We start from the raw sequence: 25,437 nt of genomic DNA, 5'->3' as shown, positions 1-25,437 counted from the left end.
CAAAAGAAGGTTGAAAGAGACATTTATAGAATAGCTAAAATGAGAGAGAGGAAGATAAGAGATTTTATCCAAACAAGATGTATTAAAGATGAATACAATAGGATACTAGTAAGTGATAGAGAAATAAAGGAGCAGTTGAAGAGGTATGTTCATCATTTTTTTAATGAAAGTTTAGATGTCTAACTTAACTTAGGTAATTTAAATAAGTCAAATGAGTATAGAAATTTAAATTTTTATCATAAAATTCAACTTCAAAAGTACAACAAGTTTTAAATGAGATGCAAATGGAAAAGTCGTTGAACCAGATAATATTCCAATAGAGATATAAAACTTCGGGGAAAAAAGTATTGAATGACTTACAAAATTATTTAACATGATATTGAAAATAAAAAAAATGACTGATCAATAGAGTCTAGTTTCATTATATAAGAGCAAGGGAGACATACAAAATTGTGTAAACTATAGGAGTATTAAACTAATGAGTCATGTCATGAAACTTTAGGAAAAAATAATTAAAAAAAGATTAAGGAAGGAGACTATAGTGACTGCAAATCAATTTGAGTTCATATTTGAAAGGTCTACAATAGAAGCTCCTAATCTTCTCACACAACTAATTGAAAAGTATCGGGAGCATGAGCAAGTTCCGTACATGGTATTCATTAACTTAGAAAAAACTTATGATAAAATTTTAAGAGAAATTATATGGAGAATTTTAGAAAAGAGAGATGTTAGCGTAGCATATATTGAACTAATTAAGAATATGTATGAGGATATAATGATTAGAGTGAAGACTTCAGGCAGATTAACTGAAATATTTCCAATAAAGATAGGGTTACATCAAGGATCGACTTTAAGTTCCTATCTTTTTACACAAATCATGAATAAACTCACTGACACATTCAAGAGACAATACCGTGGTGCATATTGTTTGCAGATGATATTATTTTAATAGATGAGACACATGAAAAAAAAAGTAAATGATAAACTAAAATCTTGGTAAAAACACTAGAAGTGAAATATTTTAGGTTTAGTAGAGTAAAGATAGAATATATGGAATTTAAATTTAGCAATATTAGAAATAGTGAGACCATTGTTAAGATAGGAGATGATGAGTTGTCTAGAACGGAGAACTTTAAGTATTTAGGATCATTTTTGTAAAATATCTTACATAGAATACAAGTAGGATAGTTGAAATTAAGAAGAGTTCGAGTATTTTATGTGATCGTAAAGTACCTTTAAAACTTAAAGAGAGGTTCTACAAAATGATGGTTAGACCTGCTATGTTATAAGTTGCTAAACGTTCGACTATGACTCGAGCACATAAGTAGAAGATGAGAGTTGCAGAAATGAGGATGTTAAGAGGGATGTGTGGACATACGAGAATGGACAGAATAAGAAATGAGAGCATTAGAGAGAGTCAAAATTGCATATATTGAGGGAAAACTCTTAGAGACACGTTTAAGATGATACGAACATGTACTTAGACGACCAATAAATGCTCTAGTTAAGCGATGTGAAACCATAATAAATATGCACATCAAACGAGGAAGAGGAAATAAAAAAAACTTGGTTAGCTATAATAAAACAATAGTAGATAAAAAAAAGACTTAGTTAGTAACAATAAAATAAAATAAAATTTATTTAAGTATAGATGATAATATAATAAGGGATAGAGCCTAATGACATAGAAGGATCAATATAGCCAACTCCATCTAGTGGGATAAGACTTGGTTATTGTTGTATACTCCTTAAGAAAATTACTAATATAATACTTCATTGCTCTCAACTATTGTAAAAAAAGCACCACTATCAACTATTGCAATGTGTTCCTACAATTAGGCAGGCTATCACTAAATTTACCGATTGAGCTCTTTCATATTATCTTAAAGATGCAGGATCTTTTATAGTAGCAACCTTAAGAAAAGAACTATTAGGAGATTAAGGAGTTAATTATTAAGAGGTACTTAGATGCATTTAGGGTTGAGCCATTTAGCATTAGGGCTGATTTTGGGTATTTGGATCCAATTTGGATTTCGTTTGGATGTATCTTGGACAAATTAGGTTTCTATTAAATGGATTTTAATTTAGGTGTACTTTGGGCTAAAATTGGGCTAAGTTTAAAGTTGATTTGGTTGAATTTTGGTTGAATGGAGTCGAACTAGTTTGGTCTAGTTAAATCATTAGGTTTAAGTAGGATAACTTAAAAACTCTAAATCTTTCATCCTCATTCTCCCTAACACCAAACCCACACTCTTCTCAACCCCTCCTCCCCTTTGTAACAACCCTCCCTATCGCACCAATTGCTGCATATTGTCAGCCCTTGCCATTAACCCCTTCCCCAATTTCGTTCATTGTGTGCTCTCACACTGTCAACTTATCACCTCATCACCACCGCTCACCATGATTTTGCCTATAGGCCATGACACCTCTGTGCAAGTGTACAACAACAATGCCACCAACAATCATCACCTTTCACTCCTTCATTCTGTTGTAGTCAATTCTTGCAATTGATGCCTCACATATCTTTGTTTCGATTGTTGTCATTTGAAGCAATTTTGCATCCTCCACAACCAGCAATAGACAAACCTCTTGCCCTCTGCCCTCTGCCCTCTTCCTCAGTGTGTGTAGCATCCCCCTTTAATTTCCTTGTATGAGCCACATTGTGTGTTTCGATACCTTGTTGTGATCTTTAAGTTTCAATGTGTGTAGATGTTATATAGACATAGATATTCATTGTTCTTCATCTCTAGTGATTGTGGATGAATGTAGACCATTTGTGACAGCAAGTTTATATTTCATTTGTATCAATGTTTTGGTGTTTGATCAATGAGCCTCTTCCTCCTCCTTTGAATAAGGTGGAAGTGTAAAAGGAGGTTCCCAAGGAGTTAAGTGGATATTGGTTGTAGCAGTGTTTTGGTGTTTGATTGATGAACCATAGCATAGGTCCTCTTCCTCCTTTTTGAATTGGGTGGAATCGTAAGAGGATGTTGTTGAGGGGTTAAGTGGATATTGGATCATAAGTTCTCGAGGTTGTGATCGTGTATAGGGAAAGTGAGACATTATGAGATACTTGTTTGCTTTCCTTGTAGATTGCCAAGTTATGAGATTCTTAATGAAGGCATTTGGGTGCAAGGGATGCCAGTGTATAAAGGGTGATTTTTAAAAGGTGTTACTCAAACTAAAATGCAAGATTTAAGTGGTAGAATGTAGTGGGTATCAAGGTTGGAGAGTTGAGATGAAGGCTTGATGTTCTATAAGGTAGTGGATTTTTCTTCTATTGTGGTTGTTGTATCTTAAATACGAAGCTATGAGATTGGATTCGGTTAGTTGTGACTTAAGTGAGCTTAGGGTGAATTCCTTATGTTGATTCTTATTGGGAAACCTAAATATTTTTTCTATGTTATACTTCTAACAAATTCTTTGTTCATAGAGACTTCATGCACATACATATGGGAGTTTATCTGAATGCTCTATATGCTGAATTCATATCTTGTGGTATCTATAAGAAACTACATTTAATAGTTCATTATTTTATAATATATATTATATTGTAGTTTATATTGCATTTTAATTTGATACATGTTGTAGATATCCCATTAGGTAGATCATTTAGTAGTTTATCTTTTCGATCATTTATTAGATACAACAGTGAGGATAAGCTTTGGCCACCTTTGGTAGTCACATCCGACAAAGTATGCACATAATGTCACTCTCTATCGCAGGAGGGAGTCCATGGGTAATATCCATGAATAAAGCCAACTACATTTACATGTAGTTTATTGTTGTATGTTAGCGGATAGTAATTGGATAATATTATTACAAAGAATAGGTTGATTTATACATGTTGACTTTCATGCAACATAGTACTTATTCATATTATACTTTCTAGTACAGATGATTTTTATTATTTTCTTGCATTTCGTTTATGCATTTTAACAATTTTGCCTACTCAAATTTTTATATTGATCCCTTCTTGTGCCACTCTAGTGACTAGATTTACCGATTTGTTTCACTTATTTTTTATAGTATATAAAATCCTTTATGAATGTCTTTTGCAATCAAGTTTACTTAATGAATTTTCTTATTTCATGACGAAGTAATTGTGTTGTTTATAAATGTAAATTTTGCAACATAAGTAATTGTGTTGTTTATAAATGTAAATTTTGCAACATATGTTTTAGATGTATAAATGTTTTCTATTTAGCAAGTAGTGAAGAAAATGTCATCTAATCGTTATTGGTTCCATGAATACCTTTAACCATGCATACTCACTTGGGAAGTAATAAAAATTATCTGAGCACCCTAGGGAAGGAGAATGAAGGATCTAGATATCACATCTAGAGTCTGCCAAACAATCACACTTAAAATTAGTAATCACACCATTAGCTAAAATTTGATGTCATCATTCAATATCATGATTGATACAAGTCCCGTTGATGCAAGAAGATTTAGAATATACTATAAGAGAAAAGAAAAAACCTAATATAAAAGCACAAGAATATTTTGGCTATAAATATGTAATAGGGGCACAATCCTTAGTTAGAAACATCAGACTCATTCGTGTCGTGCTTTTATTTTTTTTAGTAAATTTCTTTAGCTCCTATTTTTGCTAGCCTCCAAGTTTTACTTAGTCCCAACTCCCAAGTAAACTTAGCAACTAAAAGGTCTATATAAAGCAAGATAGAGGAAGTTTTAGTACAACAACCATAAGTAAAGCTCAATTATTTAGTGATTCTCTGTAGAGCCATCCTAGATTTAGATGAGAGGGAGGAAGGAGAATAGAGTCCTAAGCAACCACATCAAGGATTTCCCATGTAATCAATCACACTTGGAGGAGATTGGCAATCGCAGGATAAGCTAAATTTTGTACACTGTTCACTATCTGAAAATATTGAAACAAAACTTATATAGACCATTAAGTAGCCAAATTTGCTTAAGACTAGATAAACATAAAGGCCAAGAAACTTAGAAGTTGAAGAAACTTAATAATTAAGAAATACATGCTTATAACTTATAACTAGGGATTTTATCTCTATTACATATTTAGCCACCAAAATATTCTTATAGACTCCATAGAGTTGGGAATTTGCTTCTCTTTTATAATATATACCCAACCTTCTTGCATTATTTTAGCTTTGTATGGTAGCAACGAGGAAATTGTATGTTGAGTTTTAATGGTGTTAGTAATTCAAAAAAATTACACCAATTAAGTTAAGTCAGCTATATGTTAAGATTCAAATTATCAAATACAATCCAATCCAAATGCCCATATAAGAGGCAGTGTTGATAATGTAACATGCTGATTCAGAAGAATGTAGTAATCACACAACAAACTTAGAGAGGATGTCAAGTTTTAATTTAAATCTCATGTCATTTCAACATGCATGGGAAGGAACAATTATAAAGGGCAATTACCTACAGAAAACTGAAGGAAGCTTAAATGAACTGATGTGCAGACAGACCTGAAGGAAGAACATATAAGAAAAGGAATTCAGGTAAGAACAACAAAATAATAGAATTTCAAAAAAAAACAAAAAAAAAAAGGACTTACACTAGATGTTTTGCTATCTAAAGTGAACCAGTTTGCTCCAATTTGACCTTCTCTCTCAATTGGAATAACCAATGAACCAAGGATTGTGGATTGCCATACAATATCCCAATCATGAATTGCTATACTGATCTGTGACGAGTTCCAACAAGTTTAATCACCCATGAAACAATCATATCCAATTTGTTTATTTCATACAACATTGCCTTCAGACTCATGATTTTCATACCTTAAAGATTATCATAACAAACCACTACAAATAATCCATCCATCTTTCAGACCAGGCTAGGTTTACTTGAAATGGGAGAGGGAGGGAAAGGCTAACAAAATTGCATGGATCCTGGATCACTCATTTGTATTTTTGTGTGGCTTTTCCTCCACCTTCCCCTCCCCTTGTAATCCATCCATGTAAACCAAGCCCTATGGTTAGTGGCAACAGTGAAGTCAGAATTTAGTAAAACAAAAGTGCCAATAGGACATCGAGATCATGATGCAACAATAACACTGACAACTTTGATAACATTCACAAAAAGGATGATTAGGGTGGAAAACTCAATCAGGTCTGACTAGCCATATTGTTGTCAAGTTCTAAATCTCGACCCGTGCCGAGGTTTCGGTCTCAGACCGGAACTATACGGTTTCGGTATCGTATCGTGTCGTGCCGATACGATTTCGGTATTTTATATATATATATATATATATATAGTAATTATTAGATAAATATGTTTATTGTGTATAATTTAAAAATAAATTGTATATTGATTTTGTATAAATTCTCAATTATTGAACAACATGATATTGTTAGAAAAAATAATTAAGGGGAATATTATTAAAATAAAAAAATTATATATGTAAAAAATAATATCAGAATATAATTTAGAACTCTCAATTATTTAAATAATATATATTTAAAAAATAATTTAAATAATTATGTAAAACAGTAAAGAAAATACAAAATATCTTTTTTTTTTAATTATCATAATGTAAATATGATTTTTTAGATTTTCTTTTAATTTTTTATAGAATTTTTAAAAAAAAATTAAATCAATAAAACTAATTTTCAAAATATTAATTAATATTTTTTAATTTTAAATATATTTTTTAATTTTTATTGGATAATTTAATCTGAGTTTAGAAAAGAAATATCACAAAAGTTTTTAATTAATTTAAATGTTGGATTTTTTTTTCTCACAAGCGTCGCGAAGACAGAAACGCTACTTGCGGAGGCGAGGCATTGGGCGGCGCTGGAGGCGGCGGGCGAGACGTCGGGCAGTGCCGAAGGCGGCGGGCGAGGCATCCACCGACGTCGAAGGTGTCCGGCGACGCTTCTGGTGGCGCCGAAAGCATCCCGCAACGCCTCCGACCCCGCCTGTGATGCCTCCAAATCTTCTGCAGTTCTGCGAAGAGGATTGGAGGTCCTGCGATTCATCCGGAGGCGCCGGTAGTGTCCCGCGACGCCTTCGGTGAGCCTCCCTCGCCTCCGGTGAGCCTCGCTCGCGTCCTCCGAGGATTCTTGGCTGGCGACTCACGCGACACGATTCCTCCCGTCACTGCTATGAGGAACGCAGTGACACACGAAACAAAGTGGCTCACGGTGTCGGTTCGTGCGTCAAGCGGAATGGCAAATTTCGTCCGTGCCGCCCGGCACGGAACGAAATTTTGTTCCCTGATTGTTGTGTTCTGCATGAAAAATTGATACAAAGTCCATTTGTGTTTACATGTTACTCTCAAGTTCAACAGATTTTATAATTTGTCATTCTTGAACTTAGGATCTATTTTTTTCACATAAAATGTTGTCTCTATGTAAAACATTTTCCAAATAAAATTTTTATAATGAAAGTTCTTTCAGTGTTGACGCACAAAGGACAAGATTTTCCACCTCTAACATAACCTCTTCTCCATGGAGGAGTTCTCACAGATGACGGAGAGGGAATGTGTATCATGGTCTATGGCGCAGGCACAGGCATTCTTGTGTTGGTAACGACTCAAGATTTTAATCCATGAGAACGACATCTAATGTAATCTACTAATATTATGTTATGCCTTATTTGCATTGGATTCTAACCTAAGGTAAATGATGTTTATAATGGGGTATCTTCAACATGTATTAAGATTAATTGCAATATATACTAAAACATAATATATATATAAGCTAATTAACTATTAAATGTAGTTGTGTGATACATCCAAAATTTGGCACCTTGTTGGGCATCAGTGACAAAACTTCCTCTCGTGATATGGAAGGACTTGCGTGGAGATCAAGAAGCGTTAGAGGTCGTTGGCGTTATCCGACGAGACTCATCCGATGCTTAAGTCACCGTGGGGCCAAAAAGATGATAAAATAATAATAAAAGAAGCAAGGTTTAAAATTTCAAACTGTGTCATAGTTTTAATTTATGACAGGAATGATATAGTTTTAGTATCGTATCATGTCATATTGATACTGTTTCAATGCTTTTTTAAATGTAAGATATATTAATTAAAAAAATATTTTTATTAGTATTTGATTGTTATTAGTCGATTCCACCTAATGGGATGAGATTTGATTGTTGTTGTATTTGATTGCTATAGATATTTTTCTAATAAATTGTCACTACTCTCATCATTAAAAAAACTTTTTGGGGCAAAAATTAAAAGAGGCCCCTCCAATGATTTTATCCCAAAAATACCCATTATTCTAGCAACGTTGTAATTGCTACGACGTGTAGAAGCTACTCTGTAGCTGCTGTAACGTATTTAAGGTGAGTTTACAGTTTAGTTTGATTAAAGTGAAATAGATGACTTTTCACATTGTAGCAGCTACTGATAGTTGCTACACATTGTAGCTACATCCTAAACTCTAAAACTTTGAACTCTAAATTCTAAAATCTGAACACTATTATATCAAAATACTCTTTACCGACTTGATCAAAATTGTTTAAACTTTAACAAAATCACTTTAAAACAGTTGTTGAAGCTACTAAGTATCTGCTATAACACAACAACAATATTGTATTAGGTGTTATACACTGTAGTTGTTGGTGCAGTAAGCATCAATGGTCAAACTCAGATTTTGATGAATGACAAATCGTTTAAAGTTGGATGTTATATTTGTCTAACCTCTTTATTGAGTGTCAGGATCAAGGACCTGACATCTGGCACGAAATCCAGATAGGTCAAGGAGTGACCGGATATCTGGCAAGAAGTTCAGCTAGATCTGCAGAACTTGATTGGCCAAAGTCTAGTTGGATCTGTAGACTAACAACTGGCAGGAAGACCTGGTGGGTCAAGAGACAAGTCAAGAGACTGCAAATGGTAAGTGAGGTAAGTCACCGGAAGAGAGTGATCCAATGAGGATGAGTTCTAATGGAATTGTAGGCACTGATCCAGCTTAGATCCATTTTGAAAGTTTAAGCTGATATCATGACTAAATCCTAGTCTTGGGTAGACAGAATCTAATTAATGATCATTATATTTTAACTGTGCTAACTCTATTTTACAGGGTATATTTTGATTTGTGGATTAACTCTTTTTTTAGGGTTAAGTGCAAAAATAACCTTGGATGAGCAGTGTCTGAGGTGCCTCGGAGCTTCGAGGAGGCACCTCGGAGCAGCGCTTGGAGGCACCCTGGACCCGTCGAAGGTGCCCTTAAGAAGATAAAGTTTGCACTGCGGGGAGGCGCCTTGGAGTGCGCTAGAGGCGCCTCGGATAAGCGCTTGGAGATGCCTCGGAGCACTTGGAGGTGCCCTCGGACAGAAAGAAACCGAAGGTATTGGAGGTTATCAAGTCTTAAGTTATGGGGATCAGATTCAAGGTTGAAGGTGCCTCGGATGGGATTGGAGGCCACCTCAACGCTATATAAAAGAGGTGTTCGGCCGACAGAACAAAGACAACTCATTTCTAAAGCTTCAAAGATCCTTCTGTTGCTCCGACCACGTACAATCTGCTATGCTGCTATTGTTGTTGCGCTACTGCTCCGCGATATCCGACCGCTAATAGCAGACCGACACCAACACACGAGCTCAACCAACTTCAATTCTTCTAAGTGTTGGTAATAAATTTTTATTGTGCATTTTCTTTATATACTTGCAAAAGAAAAGTATATGGTTGTTACACTTTTCTTCTTCCTTGTACTCGATTCTTTTTTCCGGCGGTTCCAAAAAAGAATTTTAGTGGATTGCCCATCAATACGATCCGAGGGATCGTGGGTCATGGAGTAAGAGTAACCGAAAGCTCCGAACAAAGTAACCGCTTGTGTTCGCATTTTTTTTTGCTTTCTTATTTAGTTTAATTTTAATTTTGTTGTGTACTTGATTTCAAAACTGTAAAAATTAAATTTTTAAAATCACATGATCCCCCCCCCCCCCCCCCCCCCCCATGCATCGGCCCTACAGTAGCAGCTACATAATAGCTTCTACACATTGTAGCAGCTAGTCGTAGCTGCTACAATAGCGCTGGAAATAAAGAACATTGGAGTAGCTACTTGGCAGCTTCTACACTGTAGTGTTAAAAAAATAAATAATAATAATAAAATTAAATAAAATGTGGGTGGTGTAATTTATATAATTAATGTTTTAACTAATGCATTAACGGGTCGAGACCGATTTGCATCAAATAGATAATTCCTAAGCATGTTATTTAAGGAGGGGGAGAGAAGGAATTCTAGGGTATTTTTTTTCTAGCAGCTACCGGTAGTTGCTACAACGCTGAAATAAAGAGTATTTTAAGGATAAAACATCCGATCGGGTGCCCTTTTGATTTTTATTTTTTTTTTAAATAGGGATGCCCATTTGAGGTTTCTTTTAATTTGGGATGCTCTTTTGATTTTTGTCCAATTTTTTTTCTTAGTAATTCTTAGTCTTTGTTTGTTTTATAAATGAATGAAGGAAGAAAAGACGCGGATGAAAGAAAGAAATTATTAGAGGAATGGAATTATTTGATAAAAAATTAAAAAATGAAAGAGGAAAAAAAATTAGTTGTCCTTAATCCAAAATTCTAAACCTTTTAAATATTCTATAAATATCAAAATATCCTAAAATGACAAAAAAAAAATGGTCGTGACTAGGCGTGGTTGATCGAGATGATTTATTATTTATTGAAGAGGATGACCAAAAAGAAAGAAAATAAAGTCAAGGTTTAATCATCAAGTTAAAAATATGAAGGCACATCTAAAGAAGAAGATTAGACATTATAAACATCTTATCATTTACATCAGATTGCTTAAGCTCTTGCTCTTCCTATCAACCCTCTTGCCATGAAAGAATGTTTACGTTAAGATGGGTTAATCTAATCATTGCTAGGGGCTGTAAGGACACTTCGTAAACTTTGAATTTCAGGCTTTACATTTTCTTGTATCACTTATTTTCCTATCTATCTAGCTACTATTTAAGATATTCTGTATTTTGCATTATCTTAATTTTGTTGCTGTGTAAAATTTTATGGTTGATGATAAGAGGTAAATTTTCTTTGTTTCTGTTAGGTCCAAAAGGAATTTAGATATCTCCATAATGGTATGATATTGTCCACTTTGCTAAGCTCTCATGGTTTTATTTTTGGACTCTATCCAAAAGGTCTCATACCAATGGAGATATATTTCTCTTATAAATCCATTATCTTTCTCACATGGGACTATGTTTACAACCTTGCAATCCAATAGTTTCTAATACCTTAACTTGTTTCTAATTTTGGAACAAAAAACATAGTATTTACTTTAGAATCTTATTTATTAGATCATAGTTGATTTTTTTGACCTAGTGGTGCCCAGAAATTTTTTTGCGCAGTTATTGTGAGTATCATGTCAAACTTATGGCCTTTTAGACTTGGGCATGATTAGACGTATAAGAGTATCAAAACTAGAAATGTTAGATATATGCCATAAACTTTAAATATTATCACAGATAATAGAGGATTATTGATGTACCCGGGAAGCTTGTGTATGCAAACCGTCTCTTCATCACCCCGCACAAGTAGGAACGACCTCCATGGGTCCCACCCAGTCTAGGTCTCTCTCAACTCAATGCTTGTGCACAAGAACTGCCTCAAGCGAAGGCATCCTTGCCACGCTGATTCTCTTCTACCTCAACCTTCGGCAACTGCTGACAACTACAGTCATTATATTTTGCGACCTAAAACCACCCTTGACGAGGCAATCTGGACTAAATGTGACACATGGCCAACGACCCAACCACACCAAGTATAGAACTACACTGTTGTCTCCCCTAGTGCCCAACAATACCCCACCTGATCAGTCAATTCCTGGCTCGTGTGGCGGCCTACATAGCTTGTGTGTTGGTCCACGTGGATCTTCTTCCTCTTTGCTTATATAAGATCGGGCGAAAGTAATTGAAAGTATGGTTTTCTTCTCACACATAAAGGCTTCTCTTTTCTCTTCAGTGCTCTAAAATCACTTGTCTTTTCTTTCTCTTGCGCACCTATTAGCTACCGCTCTTAGCCCAGTGTTGACTTGACCATCAGAGGGATTACACAAGCCACGCCGACGCTCGCTAACCTGTGTTAACGTGTAGGATACGAGACTTGGCCGGAAGGAGGACGGAGCTATAGTTCCAAGGAAGAAGGGAGAGGAGTGGCCTAAGCGCGAAGGACTCCATCAAATATTACAAAAAGTTATAATGGTGGTGAGTACACAAAGAACAACAGTAGAACCTCATTTCGAAGAGTCAGAAGAGCAATGTTGGTGTAGGGTCCAAACCCTGGGTCACGTAAATGCCATGAAATATTACTTAAGTTATTTAAGTAATTGTAATTTCATGCTAATTGGGGCTGATTAATTAAGATTTTTAATTAATGAATTAAACAGGCCCGACTCAATTGGTGGTTAATAAAGATTTAAAACCCTAGCATGTATATTAAAGGGGACTTTCGGAAATAGGAGGAGAGAGGTGAAAAGAATTTTACGATCGAAATTCTTGTGTTCAACTCTAAGGCAAGTTTCTACATTTGATTTCGGTACTATATGGATTATGCTATGTATGTCTTGAAGTCGGAAGCATGATTGTTGGTAACAAATACGTTTCTTGTTCCTTTTTTTTGATGATTCAACTAAATTCTTAACGACCTTTCAATGTGGGTCAAGTACTTTTTCCGATTTGATTTGGGAGAGGGTTGGGGTTAAGGTTCTCTTTTGGTTATTTTTTTTTTTTTTTATGAAGCTCTTTCAGTTAATTTTGCCTTATCTAGAAATGGTTAGGAATGGATTAATGTCCGTGGCTACCGATTTTGCAATCTAATGTAATGAGTTAATTAAGGTTGCATGATTGTTAACCGAACTGTAACTTTAGATAATTAATAAGTTTATTGATAAACGTATGAACCATTTAATGAGCTGATTAACGTACTTAATTGTTTGATTAATTGCCTAATGTTCCGTGACCTACAAGTAACTAGAATTTAAGGTATCGGAGTTTTATTAAACTGGATAACATGCTAAATGATTTCTTATTTAATTACTGTTCAGTAAGTTGTAATTAACGATCAGTAAATTATAAGTTAAATAAATTAGTATGGTCATTTAATTAATTAAGTCAAGGTTTGGGGTGGATTAATTCAATGACATTGAATGAATAAAGGTAATTAAGGTTAATTAATAAGTTAGTTGCACGAACGTACTTAATGTTAAAATAAATGAATAACCTGTAATTCGTTTAAGGAGTTGTTAACAGTTTATCACAAAGGTTACATGACTAAGTAAGTTTAAAGGATTGTTTAAGCATGAGATTAATTTAATTAAATTAGGATTTATTTGGGTTTAATATTACTGATTTGATTAATTGATATATATATCTGAGTTATTAGTTGATTAGTTAATAGATTAAATGATTTAATTAAGGCAGTATAAGATGAGTAAGAGGATGATTTTAGTTATTAGTTCTATTAATTAATGCTGCATGAATATTTTATGAGGATCATTAAATGATTAATCACGTTTTATTGAACCAATTACTCAGCTTGATAAAATAATGATTTGTATGGTTAGTTAATGAACTAAATTATTAATGGTTGGTATATTTAAGTGATGTCCCATAAGTAGTTTGGATTGATTGGATATAATTAAAGTCAGTTAATCGATTGGTTTAATAAATCATTAGATGATTAATGGATGGATTCAATTAATGAGGCGAGTTAGGAGTCCGGCTTAAGAAGGGTCCGACAAACATTGCCGCAATAAAAGAGGTTTGGGAATATGGCTTAAAAAGGTCAAGGTGAACTTTACTAAAACAAAGGAGGTTTGAGAATCCAGTTTAAGAAGGGTCCGGTGAAACTTACCAAAACAAAGGATGTTTGAGAATCCGGATTAAGAAGGGTCCGATGAACCTTACCAAAATAGAGGGGTCTAAGAATCCGGCTTAAGAAGGGTCCACTAAACCTTACCTATTTAGCCAAACGATCAGAGGTTGATGTTGAAAGGTAATGGTTGATGTTATTTTAGTTTAAAAGCTTTATGTGAGTTAATGTGATCAAGGTGAAACTATAAATGTTCAAAGAATTTTCTTATATATATGTGTATGTGTGTGTGTGTTTGAAAAACATGCGAACTTAATTTTTAGTACTTGTCACTAAATGTTTGAACTTGCTGAGTCTTTAGACTCCCTAGATCTATACGGTGCAGGTAATGAGGAGGCGGAGGGCCTTGATGGATGAGCTGGTTCATACTAGGCAGTGCACACTCGATGGCCTATTTAAGATCACGTCATTGTCCGCATTAGGATGTTAGTGTTTTTTTTTAGTTTATTTTATTTTTTTTCCTTTCCAACTTTGGTTGAATTCTGATCTGACGGTATGTGTAATAAATGAATTTTTGGGCCCTTCGGATGGGTGGTTTTATATTCTGTTCGTTCAAATATTTATTTTCTGGTATAAGTTTGGGATGTTTTAGTTGGCCTTCTCTTCCGTGATTGAAACGGTTGGAAGTCCAATCTCATGAGAGTAGCTCTCGCGGATGGTAGTCACAATAATTGGAGAGGCCCTCCGACAAGGCTGAGCCACTCCCATTATAGAAGGGGAGGTTATGGCTCTGACGAAAGAAGTACGAGCAGTTGAACCCACCGCACAGAAGTCGAGGAGTTACTTCAACCTACCATGCAAATAAGAGGCCAGCTAGCCTCACGCTACTAGCCTTGCCCCGCTATCCTCAAAAATAGTAGTCGCATGGCATGTCATTGACGGATGACATACTAAAGGAAGAGCTACCGTTGGAAAATTAGGAGATCCTAATTTTATAAAATCAGGAAATAATTTTTGAAATCCTAATTGCATAAAATCAGGAAATAATATTTGATTTTAGTAATTTCTATTTCTTAGCTTTCCTTTCTTTTATTTATTATTATTTTTGTATTTTGTATCTCTATTTATTGATGTAATTTCTAGTTGAAGAAATAAAAAATAATTACTTTTCTTCCCAATTTCTTTTTATGGTTTCAAAGCACTAGGTTTGATCGAAGGATTTTTTATAGAAAATCAAAATCCATAGAAGACTACCTTAACCGGCACTATGAGTGGAGGTTCGATGGTGTCTAGAGAAACTACTGTCAACTTGAATTTAAACTCACTGATATCTTACAATGGTTAGACGGAGGGAACCTTTAATTCACTCCAAGTTAATATTCAGCATTTTAATGGAAAAACTACATAAAATGGTTACAAATTGTGCGCTTGATTTTGCAAGGCTAAAGTAAACTTGGATATGTTATAGGAGAAGTGACAAAACCAATTGATGGAAACTCGAGATTTAAAGCATGGAAATCTGAAAATTCCATGCTTATTGCATAGTTAGTCAATTCCATGGAGACCCCTATTGTAAAGTCATTTATGTTCCTACCTACAACTAAAGAGGTGTGAGAGGCAGCTAGAGACACTTATTCAGATTTAGAGAACTCTTCACAAATTTTTGGCCTAAAATCAAGGCTATGACATGCGAAGCAAGGGAACGTGATGTGACTTCCTACTACAATGCGTTGATAAGGTTATGGCAAGAACTAGATCTATGATATGATAATATTTAAAAGTGTGTTGATGATAGTATACGTTTTATGAAATCGTAAGAGAATGATCGAGCGTTTATGTTCTTGGTAGGACTCAACAAGGATCTAGATGAAGTAAGGAGTCAAATCTTGGGAAAGACACCTCTACTAATGATCTATGAGATATTTTCAAAAGTTTGAAGAGAAGAAACTCGACAAACTGTTATGCTTAACAAATTTTCCTCAGTTTCTACTAACTTAAGTTTGGAAAGTTCAGTCCTTGTTACTAGAGGTTTTCAAGAGGAAGCGAAGAAAGATGACAAAAGTTTTGAAAAACCATGGTACGACCATTGCAAGCGCTCATGGCCCACGTGGGAAACATGTTGGAAAATCCATGGGAAGCCCAAAAATTGGAAGAAAGAACTAGTAGCGAAGATCGAGCACTTCGGACTACTATCTCATATCAAGAGGGGCAGTCTACTCCAAACTTACTTCCTTTCACAAAAGAACAAATAAACCAACTGTACTAGCTCCTTCAGTCTCAGAAAACCCCTTCTTGTTGAATAGCTCAAAAAGGTAGTTGCATGACAACGACCTTCCTTAGTGTCAATACTAATCGCACACGGATCATTGATTCAGGCACAACTAATCATATGACAGGAATGCCAAATCTTTTCTTCATATAGTCCTTGCGCAAGTAATCAAAAAAATTAAGATTGCAGATGACTCACTTTCAACCATTACAAGAAAAGGTTTTATTGTAGTATCACTGATACTCCCTCTAAATGATATTTTCATGTTCTAAACTTGTTTTGTAACCTTTTATCGGACAGTAAATTAGTTCATAATCAAAATTGTCATGCTAATTCTTTTTTTCTCACTGTGTATTATAGGATTTAACCTAGGGGAGGATTATCGACAGTGCTAAACAGAATGGAGGACTCTACTTCATTGAAGATGGATCTGAATCAAGAAAACAATCTCAACCAAGATGTTCATGTTTTAAATCTATTTATGTTTAGAACAGTAATATTGTGTTGTGGTATTTTAGATTAGGACATCCTAGTTTTCGACATTTAAAGCACTTGTTTCCTAAATTATTTCACAAAAAGATTCATCGTTGTTTCATTAAGTATGTGAAATTGCAAAACACCACAACACATTTTTCCCTTCACAACCATACAAGCCATCAAAACCATTTACCATAATTCATAGTGATGTTTGGGGTCCTAATAACATGAGCACCACCCTCTAAAAAGAAATGGTTTATCACATTTACTAATGATCATACTTAACTTTGCTTGGTGTATTTATTAAAGGAAAAAATCAAGCGTTGAACAAGTTTTTTTTAAAAAATCAATATGGTGCAGACTCAATTTCAAACTAACATATAGGTTTTTAGAAGTGACAATGGAAAGGAGTATTTTAACATGATCTTAGAAAATTTTTTCCTTGAAAAAGGAATAGTTCATCATATTTCATACATAAAATACACCTCAACAAAATGGTATTGCTAAAAGAAAAAATAAATACCTCCTAGAGGTAGCCCGAGCATTACATTTTTCAACTAAAGTACTAAAGTATTTATGGAGTGAAGCTATTTTAACTACAGCATATTTAATTAATAGAATGTCATTTAAAGTTTTACAATTTAAGATGCATTCAATACATTGGCAACATGTTTTCTTACTCCTCATCTTTTAGTTAATTTACCATTAAAAATATTTGGTTGCACAACTTTTGTTCACAAACATAGGAAAATAAGAAAACTTGAGCCAAGGGTAAAAAAATGTGTCTTCGTGGATTACTCCCCTACGCAAAAAGGTTATAAGTGTTTTGATCCAATATCAAAAAAAGTTTTTTGTAATAATGGATGTCACATTTTTTTAAACACAACCTTTTTTTAAAAAAAACATTCATCTTTAGGAGGAGAATTCAAGGGAAGATTCATTTACTAACTTTAATGTTGTTTTTGTCAAATGATATATTTGAATTTGAGCCTACTACCTCTGCACAAAAAACAAATGGCCAAGGATCGTTCTTTGAAACTCCTCTCATAATAAGTGATGTTTCTTGTAGTGTAAAAAAAAAAAGCCAATTCACTTAAATAAATTAAGAGTTATAGGTTTAAGTAATTAATATGTTAATAGGCTAACGAACCCGGCTCGATTTGCTAGTAATCTGATCCGGCTTACCCTCTTAAATACATGCCTTATATTTTTTTCTCTCTCTCCCCTAACCCTTGAAGTTGCCTGCCTCTCCACACCGCCCATCAGAACCCTAGCAGCTTTGGAGGAGATAGAGAAAGAACCTTGGTTCGCTTAAGGTTGTATTTTCCTATGTCTCGTTGGTTATCTTTCATACGCAAAAACACCAAGGCAAGGTTCCCTTTCATTGTTTTTATATTTATTGCACCATATGGATCGTAGAATGATATTTTGACGTGTGTTGCATTTAAATTTTGAAATTGGTTGTGAAGATTTGACGAAGTTTTACCGATTCTGGTTGAAAAATCTGGATGCTAGAGGGGCTCGAGGTTGCTACTGTCTTGTAGGGGTTGTTCAGGGTGAGGGAAGGAGGTCGGAGGGGAGGGGGTGCGAGGTGAGGTATAGTGACCGGAGAAGGGTGGATGGGAGGGCACGAGGGCAGGATCCTTATCATGGCATTTTTATTTTTATTTACCTCCTATCTATTAGCACCTTGAACTCTATTATCATAATCATTAGTAGAATGGTGATGCACGCAAGTTGACTGTTTGTTTTAGCATAATATCATAATTGTTAGTAGGATGTTGATGCACGCAAATTGACTGTTTGTTTTAGCATGCAAGCAAATCATTTTATTTATTTAGCAATGTCTTCTTATGCACGAAAAGTAATAATGTCTTGTTTTTAATAATGTGATATGTATGTGACAATGTGACGGGTAGGTGAATCCGACTTAAGAAGGGTCTAGTGAATTTTACCAAAATAAAGGAGGTTTAGGAATCTCATACCCAGCTTAAGAAGGGTATGGTGAACCTTACCAACCAGTACTAAGATAAAAGTTTAGTCAAACGATCAGAGGTTGAATTATAAAGTAACTACATCTGATAAGTTGAATTCTTGTAATTTATGTGGAGGAAATTCATAAAACTAATGTCATTGTTTTCTGTTTATTACATGGTAAATTATATATAAAAAAAATATTTCTCTTAAATGCAAATGGATGTTATTTCAATAAATGGTTGAACTTGCTATGTCTTTTGACTCATTAGATCCATATAGTGCAGGTAATGAGGAGTCGGAAGGACTTGACGAATAAACTTTCTTGTACCTGGCAGTGCACACCGAAGGGCCTCTTTTATTTGTCTAAGTTTCTACATGTGTTAGGATGTATTGGGTCCCAATATCGGAGCTGAGTTATGTGATTAATAGTTGGTTTAAGTTTCTTTCACTAGTTGGTTGTACTTTCTCTCTCATGAAGAATTATTTACTATTACGATGTTCAAACATAATTTTATTTTTGGTATCATGTTGGGAAAAAAAAAATCTTTGGAGTTGGGTTGTTTAATTCGAATTGCTTAAATGTGGGTACTACATGTTTGGTGAAAGGTATGAAAAAGGGTTTCTAGGATGTCTCATTTCTACTTAATCCAGGCCTACATTTGACAATCAAAAGTCTGGAAAATAAAATTGTGAATAACCTAGTCAGTGCCATAACATGATGAGACACGAAAAGATTTAAGGGGAATAAACTTAGAAGGAAATTGTCTACTTGAAAAAGAATCATAGGAAAGGGAAAGATGAATCAACTCTATAGCATATCCGTGATTCCGAGTCAAGGGAAAATCTTCATTCCAAAACTAGTACTAATAATTCTCTTCCAAGGTCTGATAGTCAATCTAAGTCTGACATGTCAATAGCTCTTTGGTACTAAACACCCTATATTAAAGTTTGTGTCATATTCAAATTTGTCTTCATCTCTTGTTACCTTTTGTTCTCAATTATCCAGTGGAGATATTCCTAAAAATGTACAGGAGGCCCTATAAGTTCCAAAGTGGAAGGAAGCTATTATTGAGGAGATGAGAGCTCTTGAGAAGAAGAATACTTGGAAGCTTGTTACATTACCAATAGGAAAAAGCATTGTGGGATGTAAGTTGGTTTTCATGGTGAAGTATAGCTCATACGGATCAGTGGAGAGAGATATAAGGCTAGATTAATGGACAAAGGGTTCACTAAAAACTATGATGTTGATTACTCAAAGACATTTGCTCCTATTGCAAAACTAAATACAGTGAGAGTACTTTTATCTATCCTTGCTACTTTGCAAAAATTAGACGAGAAAAATGTCTTCCTCAATGGTGATTTAGAAGAGGAGGTATACATGGATAGTCTACCGGGCTTTGAGGAGAGATTCAGCTCAAAGGTGTGTAAATTAAGAAAGTCTATGCACGATCTCAAGCAGTCTCCAAAAGCTTGGTTCGAGAAATTTACTCAAAACTATTGTGTTAATTACTCTAAGACATTTGCTACTCCTGCAAAACTAAATACGGTGAGGGTACTTTTATCTATCGTTGCTAATCTAGACTTGCCTTTGCAGCAATTAGACGTGAAAAATGTCTTCCACAATGGTGATTTAGAAGAGGAGGTGTACATGGATAGTGCACTGGGCTTTGATGAGAGATCCAGCTCAAAGGTGTCTAAATTAAGAAAGTCTTTGTACGGTCTCAAGCAATCTCCGAGAGCTTGGTTTAAGAAATTTAATCAATCAGTCAGAAAGCAAGGATACACTCAAGGACAAACATATCATATATTGTTCTTAAAAATTCTCCACCGAAGAAAAGAATGATGTACTGATAGTGTATGTCGATGATATTATTCTCATAGGTAATGATCTGATTGAAATGGAAAGACAAAAGCCTAGCAATTGAATTTGAGATTAAGGATTTGGGAACATTAAGGTATTTCCTTGGTATGAAAATTGCCCGCTCTAGAAAAGGTATTGTTGTCTCTCAACAAAAGTATATCCTTGGTCTCTTAAAGGAGGCAGTCAGACAGGAATGAGTGATTGCAGACCCACAGAGACCCCATGGATCCTAACATAAAACTATAGGAAAAAGGAAGTGTTCCTGTTGATACCCATAGATACCAAAGGTTAGTTGGGAAATCCATTTACCTATCTCATACTTAGCTAGACATTGCTTTTTCAGTCAATGTTGTGAATTAGTTTATGAATGCACCATTTGAAGAACACCTTAAGGTTGTCTACAAAATTCTGAGATATTTGAAGACTACTCCTAGAAAAAGTCTATTTTTAAGAAAATCTAATCAAAGGAGGGTTGATGTGTTTACTGATACAAATTGAGCATGATCGATTAATGACAGGAGATCCACTTCAAGATACTACACCTTTGTATAGGGAAATTTAGTAATATAGAGAAGTAAGAAACAAAGTGTTATAGCAGTGCAGAAGCTGAGTTTAGAGCAATTGCTCAGGGAATTTATGAGATATTATGGATATACAGAATACTTGAGGAGCTCAAAAAGACCATAGAACTTCTATTGAAGTTATACTATGATAATAAGGCGGCACTAATCATTGCTCATAATCTTGTCCAACATGACAGAATAAAACACATTGAGATTGACCAATATTTTATAAAGAATAAACTTAAAGCTGGAATCATTTGTACCTTCTAACCAACAAATAGCTGACATCAGTGACTTACAAAAGCTAACTTTGAATCGTTAATAAGCAAGTTGAGTATGATTAATGATGCGGATGTAGCATAAGGGCATAGGGGAAATAAGGAGGAGTGGGGGCATTTTAGTTCTTTCATCTTTTGAAGGTTTTTGTATGAAAAGGGGGCACTGTTGATTGAGAGAGATGAGGGAGTTGTTTCCGCCGCCAGGAGGATGATGCATGGACTTGGCCGTCTTCGTTGCCTCCTACGCCGACCAAGTCCGACGCCGACAGCCCCTTGCCCTCACGATGACGTTTCATGCACACCGGACCCATCTCATGCGTCGACGTCGCCTTCGCCGCATCACACACACGGCTGCCACTCCCCTCCTCCTCCCGTCGCCGCCACCGGACGGACTCGGCGGCGCCTTCCTCACGCAGCCCGCCCTCTGGCGCTACCCATGCTCTCCCTTTTCTCTTGCCAGCAGCAACCTCCAGCCGCCACCTCCCCTCTTCTCCGAGGCCAACGCCCCCTTTGCCGTCTTTGGCACCGACAACACCTTTTGTCGTCTCCAGCGCCGGCCAGATCTGAGGTTCGCAGTCCTCTTCCTCCCCAGCGACTCTGCCACATCCAGCGACCTCTGTCGCCGCTTCCAGCGGTCGCCGCCGAGTCTAGCGGCCATTGCCGCCACCTCTAGTGGTCGCTGCCGCCCTCCGATGCCACCTCTAGTGGCGGACACCAGCAAACCCACCACCTTCGTCGGAGGCACAGCGTCGTCGTCGCTGTTGGCACTCCTATCGGGCGATGAGTCGGCTCTCGAGTCACCGCTAATCCGGCCTTCGGGCTACTGCTATTGCACTCTACCTTTGTGACCCGCGTTTTGCACTGTGTGCTGTGTTCCGACCACCAAGCCACTGTATTTCGTATCGCTATTATGATTGTGAGTTATAGGTATTATCCGGCCTGCGTGTCGTGTCCTGACCTGCGAGCCATTGCGGTATTCCGGCTTAGGAGTCGTCGTCCAATTTCGGCTGGCATTCCCCTTTTGGATCCATGCTGCACCGGATTCTATATCGTCGCTCCCAGATCCAGCTCCTCAGCTGACCCACATTCATCTACCTTTCATGGCCACGACGACTCGATCAGCATCGCGACTAGCTCACCGATCCATCCGAGGGCGCCCCCCGAGGCCAGGGTATGTCACTGTACTCACCCTGTATTTATTTTGTAGTTCTACTGTTATTCGGCCGCTTGTACATTCGTGAAACTTGCCTCAAGCATCGGGGTACCGGGGACCGGGGCAACCCGATCACTGGCTACAGGTATTGCTGACCAGAGAGGACTTCTGACGACTTGATCAACATAGAAGGCAGCTCACCATCCGGGTCATGGAGATGCGGTCAGCATTCCGGACACGTCGATCGGCCGATCGATCGGGATTATATTATATTAGAGACACGGGCTCAATGTCGAAGATTCCCGTGCCGATCGGCCCGGATTATATTATATTAGAGCCACAGGCTCAATGTCGAAGACTCCCGTACCGATCGGCCCGGATTATATTATATTAGAGTCACGGGCTCAATGTCGAAGACTCTCATGCCGATCGGCCGAGATTATATTATATTAGAGTCGCAAGCTCAATGTCGAAGACTCCCGTGCCGATCGGCCGGGATTATATTATATTAGAGTCGCAAGCTCAATGTCGAAGACTCCCGTGCCGATCGGCCGGGATTATATTATATTAGAGTCACGGGCTCAATGTCGAAGACTCCCGTGCCGATCGACCGGGGTTATATTATATTAGAGCCACAGGCTCTAGAAGTCGAGCGGCGACTATAAACCCATGTGAAGATCGTCGAGCGGCGACGTTAAACCCCTGTGAAGACCATTGAGTGGCGACGTTAAACCCCTATGAAGGCCGTCGAGCGGCGACGTTAAACCCATGTGAAGGCCATCACTGGTCTCGGACCAATCTTATCGGATATTTTATCTCCCCCGTTCGAGGTCGAGCGATCTTCACTGGTCTCGGACCAGCTTATCGGATCTCATATCGCCCCCGTTCGGGGTCGAGTGGTCTTCACCAGTCTCGGACCAGCTTATCCCATCTCGTATCTCCCCCATAAGGGGTCGAGCGGTCTTTATTGGTCTCGGACCAGCTTATTCCATCTCATATCTCCCCCATTCGGGGTCGAGCGGTCTTCACTGGTCTCGGACCAGCTTATCGGATCTCATATCTCCCCCGTTCGGGGTCGAGCGGTCTTCACCGGTCTCGGACCAACTTATCTCATCTCATATCTACCCCATTCAGGGTCGAGCGGTCTTTATTGATCTCGGACCAGCTTATCCCATTTCATATCTCCCCCATTCGGGGTCGAGCGGTCTTCACTGGTCTCAGACCAACTTATCGGATCTCATATCTCCCCCGTTTGGGGTCGAGCGGTCTTTACTGGTCTCGGACCAGCTTATTCCATCTCATATCTCCCCCATTCGGGGTCGAGCGGTCTTCACTGGCCTCGAACCTGCTTATCGGATCTCATATCTCCCCCGTTCGGAGTCGAGCGGTCTTCACCGGTCTCAGACCAGCTTATCTCATCTCATATCTCCCCCATTCGGGGTCGAGCGGTCTTCACTGGTCTCGGACCAGCTTATCACATCTCATATCTCCCACTGGTCACAGACCAGCTTATCAGAGCATCCATCTCCCCCGTTCAGGGTCGAGCTATCTCCAATGATCTCGGACAGGAGTATCTCCACTGATCTCGAACCATCGTATCTCCACTAGTCTAGGACTGAAATATCTTCACTGATCTCAGACCAAGGTATCCTGCGGGTTCCATGCCCTTCGGTCGCATGAGCCTCGCACCCACTCGGGACGCTGACATTGTGCTTTTCGATCTCTCGCGATCCTCTCCCGCTCAGCATCATCACGCTCGGTGCTACTCGATTATCGGCCAGCATTTTACGATCGACGGGCCGATATTCTCTCAGTCGCTCGGTCGGCACTTTGGTAGCCGCTTGATCCTTCGCCCGATTGTCCGCTTAGCTACACGCTTGTAGTCGTCCGACCGGTATCGCTTAATCGTCCGTTCGGCCACCCACTTGAGATACTTGGTCGAACGCTCGACATTCTTTAGATGGTCTGGTCAGCATTTTATGATCGATTGGTAGACACTTGCTCGGTCGCCCGTTCGGCATCGCCCGCTTGTTCGCCCGGTCAGCATTTACGGTCACCTGGTCGACATTTTTGGGTCGCCTGATCACATTTTACGGCCATCCGACCGGTATTTTTTGGTGGCCCGGTCAGTATTCTCCTGATCCCTCGGTTAGCATCTTCGCTGTCGCATGCTCTGCCTCGCTTGCCCAACGTCTCTCCACCTGATCGACATTCTTCCGACTACCCCGATTGACACTTTTTCGATCGCCCGCTCGACATCCCACTTGTCGCCTGGCCACTCGCTCGGCATCTGTCTGGTTATCGACGCGGTACTATTTTTCGCAGTTCGCTCGACATCGCTACCATCACTCGTGCGACACAATTACTATAGCGATCGCTTGCGTGACATTATACGAGGGGTTCAGCGATTTGGTTCTGTTATCGAGAGCGATTTAGCTTTTACGACAGACTATCTAGTCAGTCGGACTCACGCCTCCTTCGACTAGACTTGAAGGGGAGGCTTGTGATGCAGATGTAGCATAAGAGCATAAGGGAAATAAGGAGAAGCAGTGGGGGCATTTTAGTCATTTTATCTTTTGAGGGTTTTTGTATGAAAAGGGGGCATTGTTGATCGAGAGAGATGAGGGAGTTGTTTCCGCCGCCAGGAGGATGATGCATGAACTTGGTCGTCTTCGTTGCCTCCGACGCCGGCCAAGTCCGACGCCGACAACCCCTTGCCCTCACGATGTTGTTTCATGCACACCGGAGCCATCTCATGCGTCGGCGTCGCCTTCGCCGCAGAACACACACGGTTGCTACTCCCCTCCTCCCGCCGTCGCCACCGGACGGATTCGACGCCGCCTTCCTCACGCAGCCTGCCCTCCGGCGCTACCCATGCTCTCCCTTTTCTCTCGCTGGCAGCAACCTCTAGCCGCCACCTCCCCTCTTCTCCGAGGCCAACGCCCCCTTCGCCGTCTTCGGCACCGATGACACCTTTTGTCGTCTCCAGCGCCGACCAGATCTAAGGTCCGCAGTCCTCTTTCTCCCTGACGGCTCTGCCGCATCCAGCGACCTCTGCCGCCGCTTCCAGCGGCCGCCGCCTCCAGCGGCC

The 25,437-nt window shown here is 38.1% G+C and overlaps 1 protein-coding gene across 1 annotated transcript in view; it reads right to left on the bottom strand.

Moving 5' to 3' along the window:
* LOC121978719 (BAG-associated GRAM protein 1-like) overlaps positions 1-25,437 on the bottom strand; it is a 96,719-nt gene that overhangs the window by 56,866 nt on the left and 14,416 nt on the right. The window contains exons 4-5 of the mRNA XM_042531022.1: positions 5,552-5,680; positions 5,416-5,462 (exon numbers count right to left, since the gene is read on the bottom strand). Coding sequence (XP_042386956.1) covers positions 5,416-5,462; positions 5,552-5,680 — 176 coding nt within the window. The remainder of the gene's footprint in view (positions 1-5,415; positions 5,463-5,551; positions 5,681-25,437) is intronic.

The sequence above is a fragment of the Zingiber officinale genome, chromosome 4B (assembly GCF_018446385.1).
Source record: "Zingiber officinale cultivar Zhangliang chromosome 4B, Zo_v1.1, whole genome shotgun sequence".
Classification (NCBI taxonomy): domain Eukaryota; kingdom Viridiplantae; phylum Streptophyta; class Magnoliopsida; order Zingiberales; family Zingiberaceae; genus Zingiber; species Zingiber officinale.
Note: the sequence above shows the minus strand (reverse complement) of the source record. Positions and strands in the feature narration are given on the sequence as shown.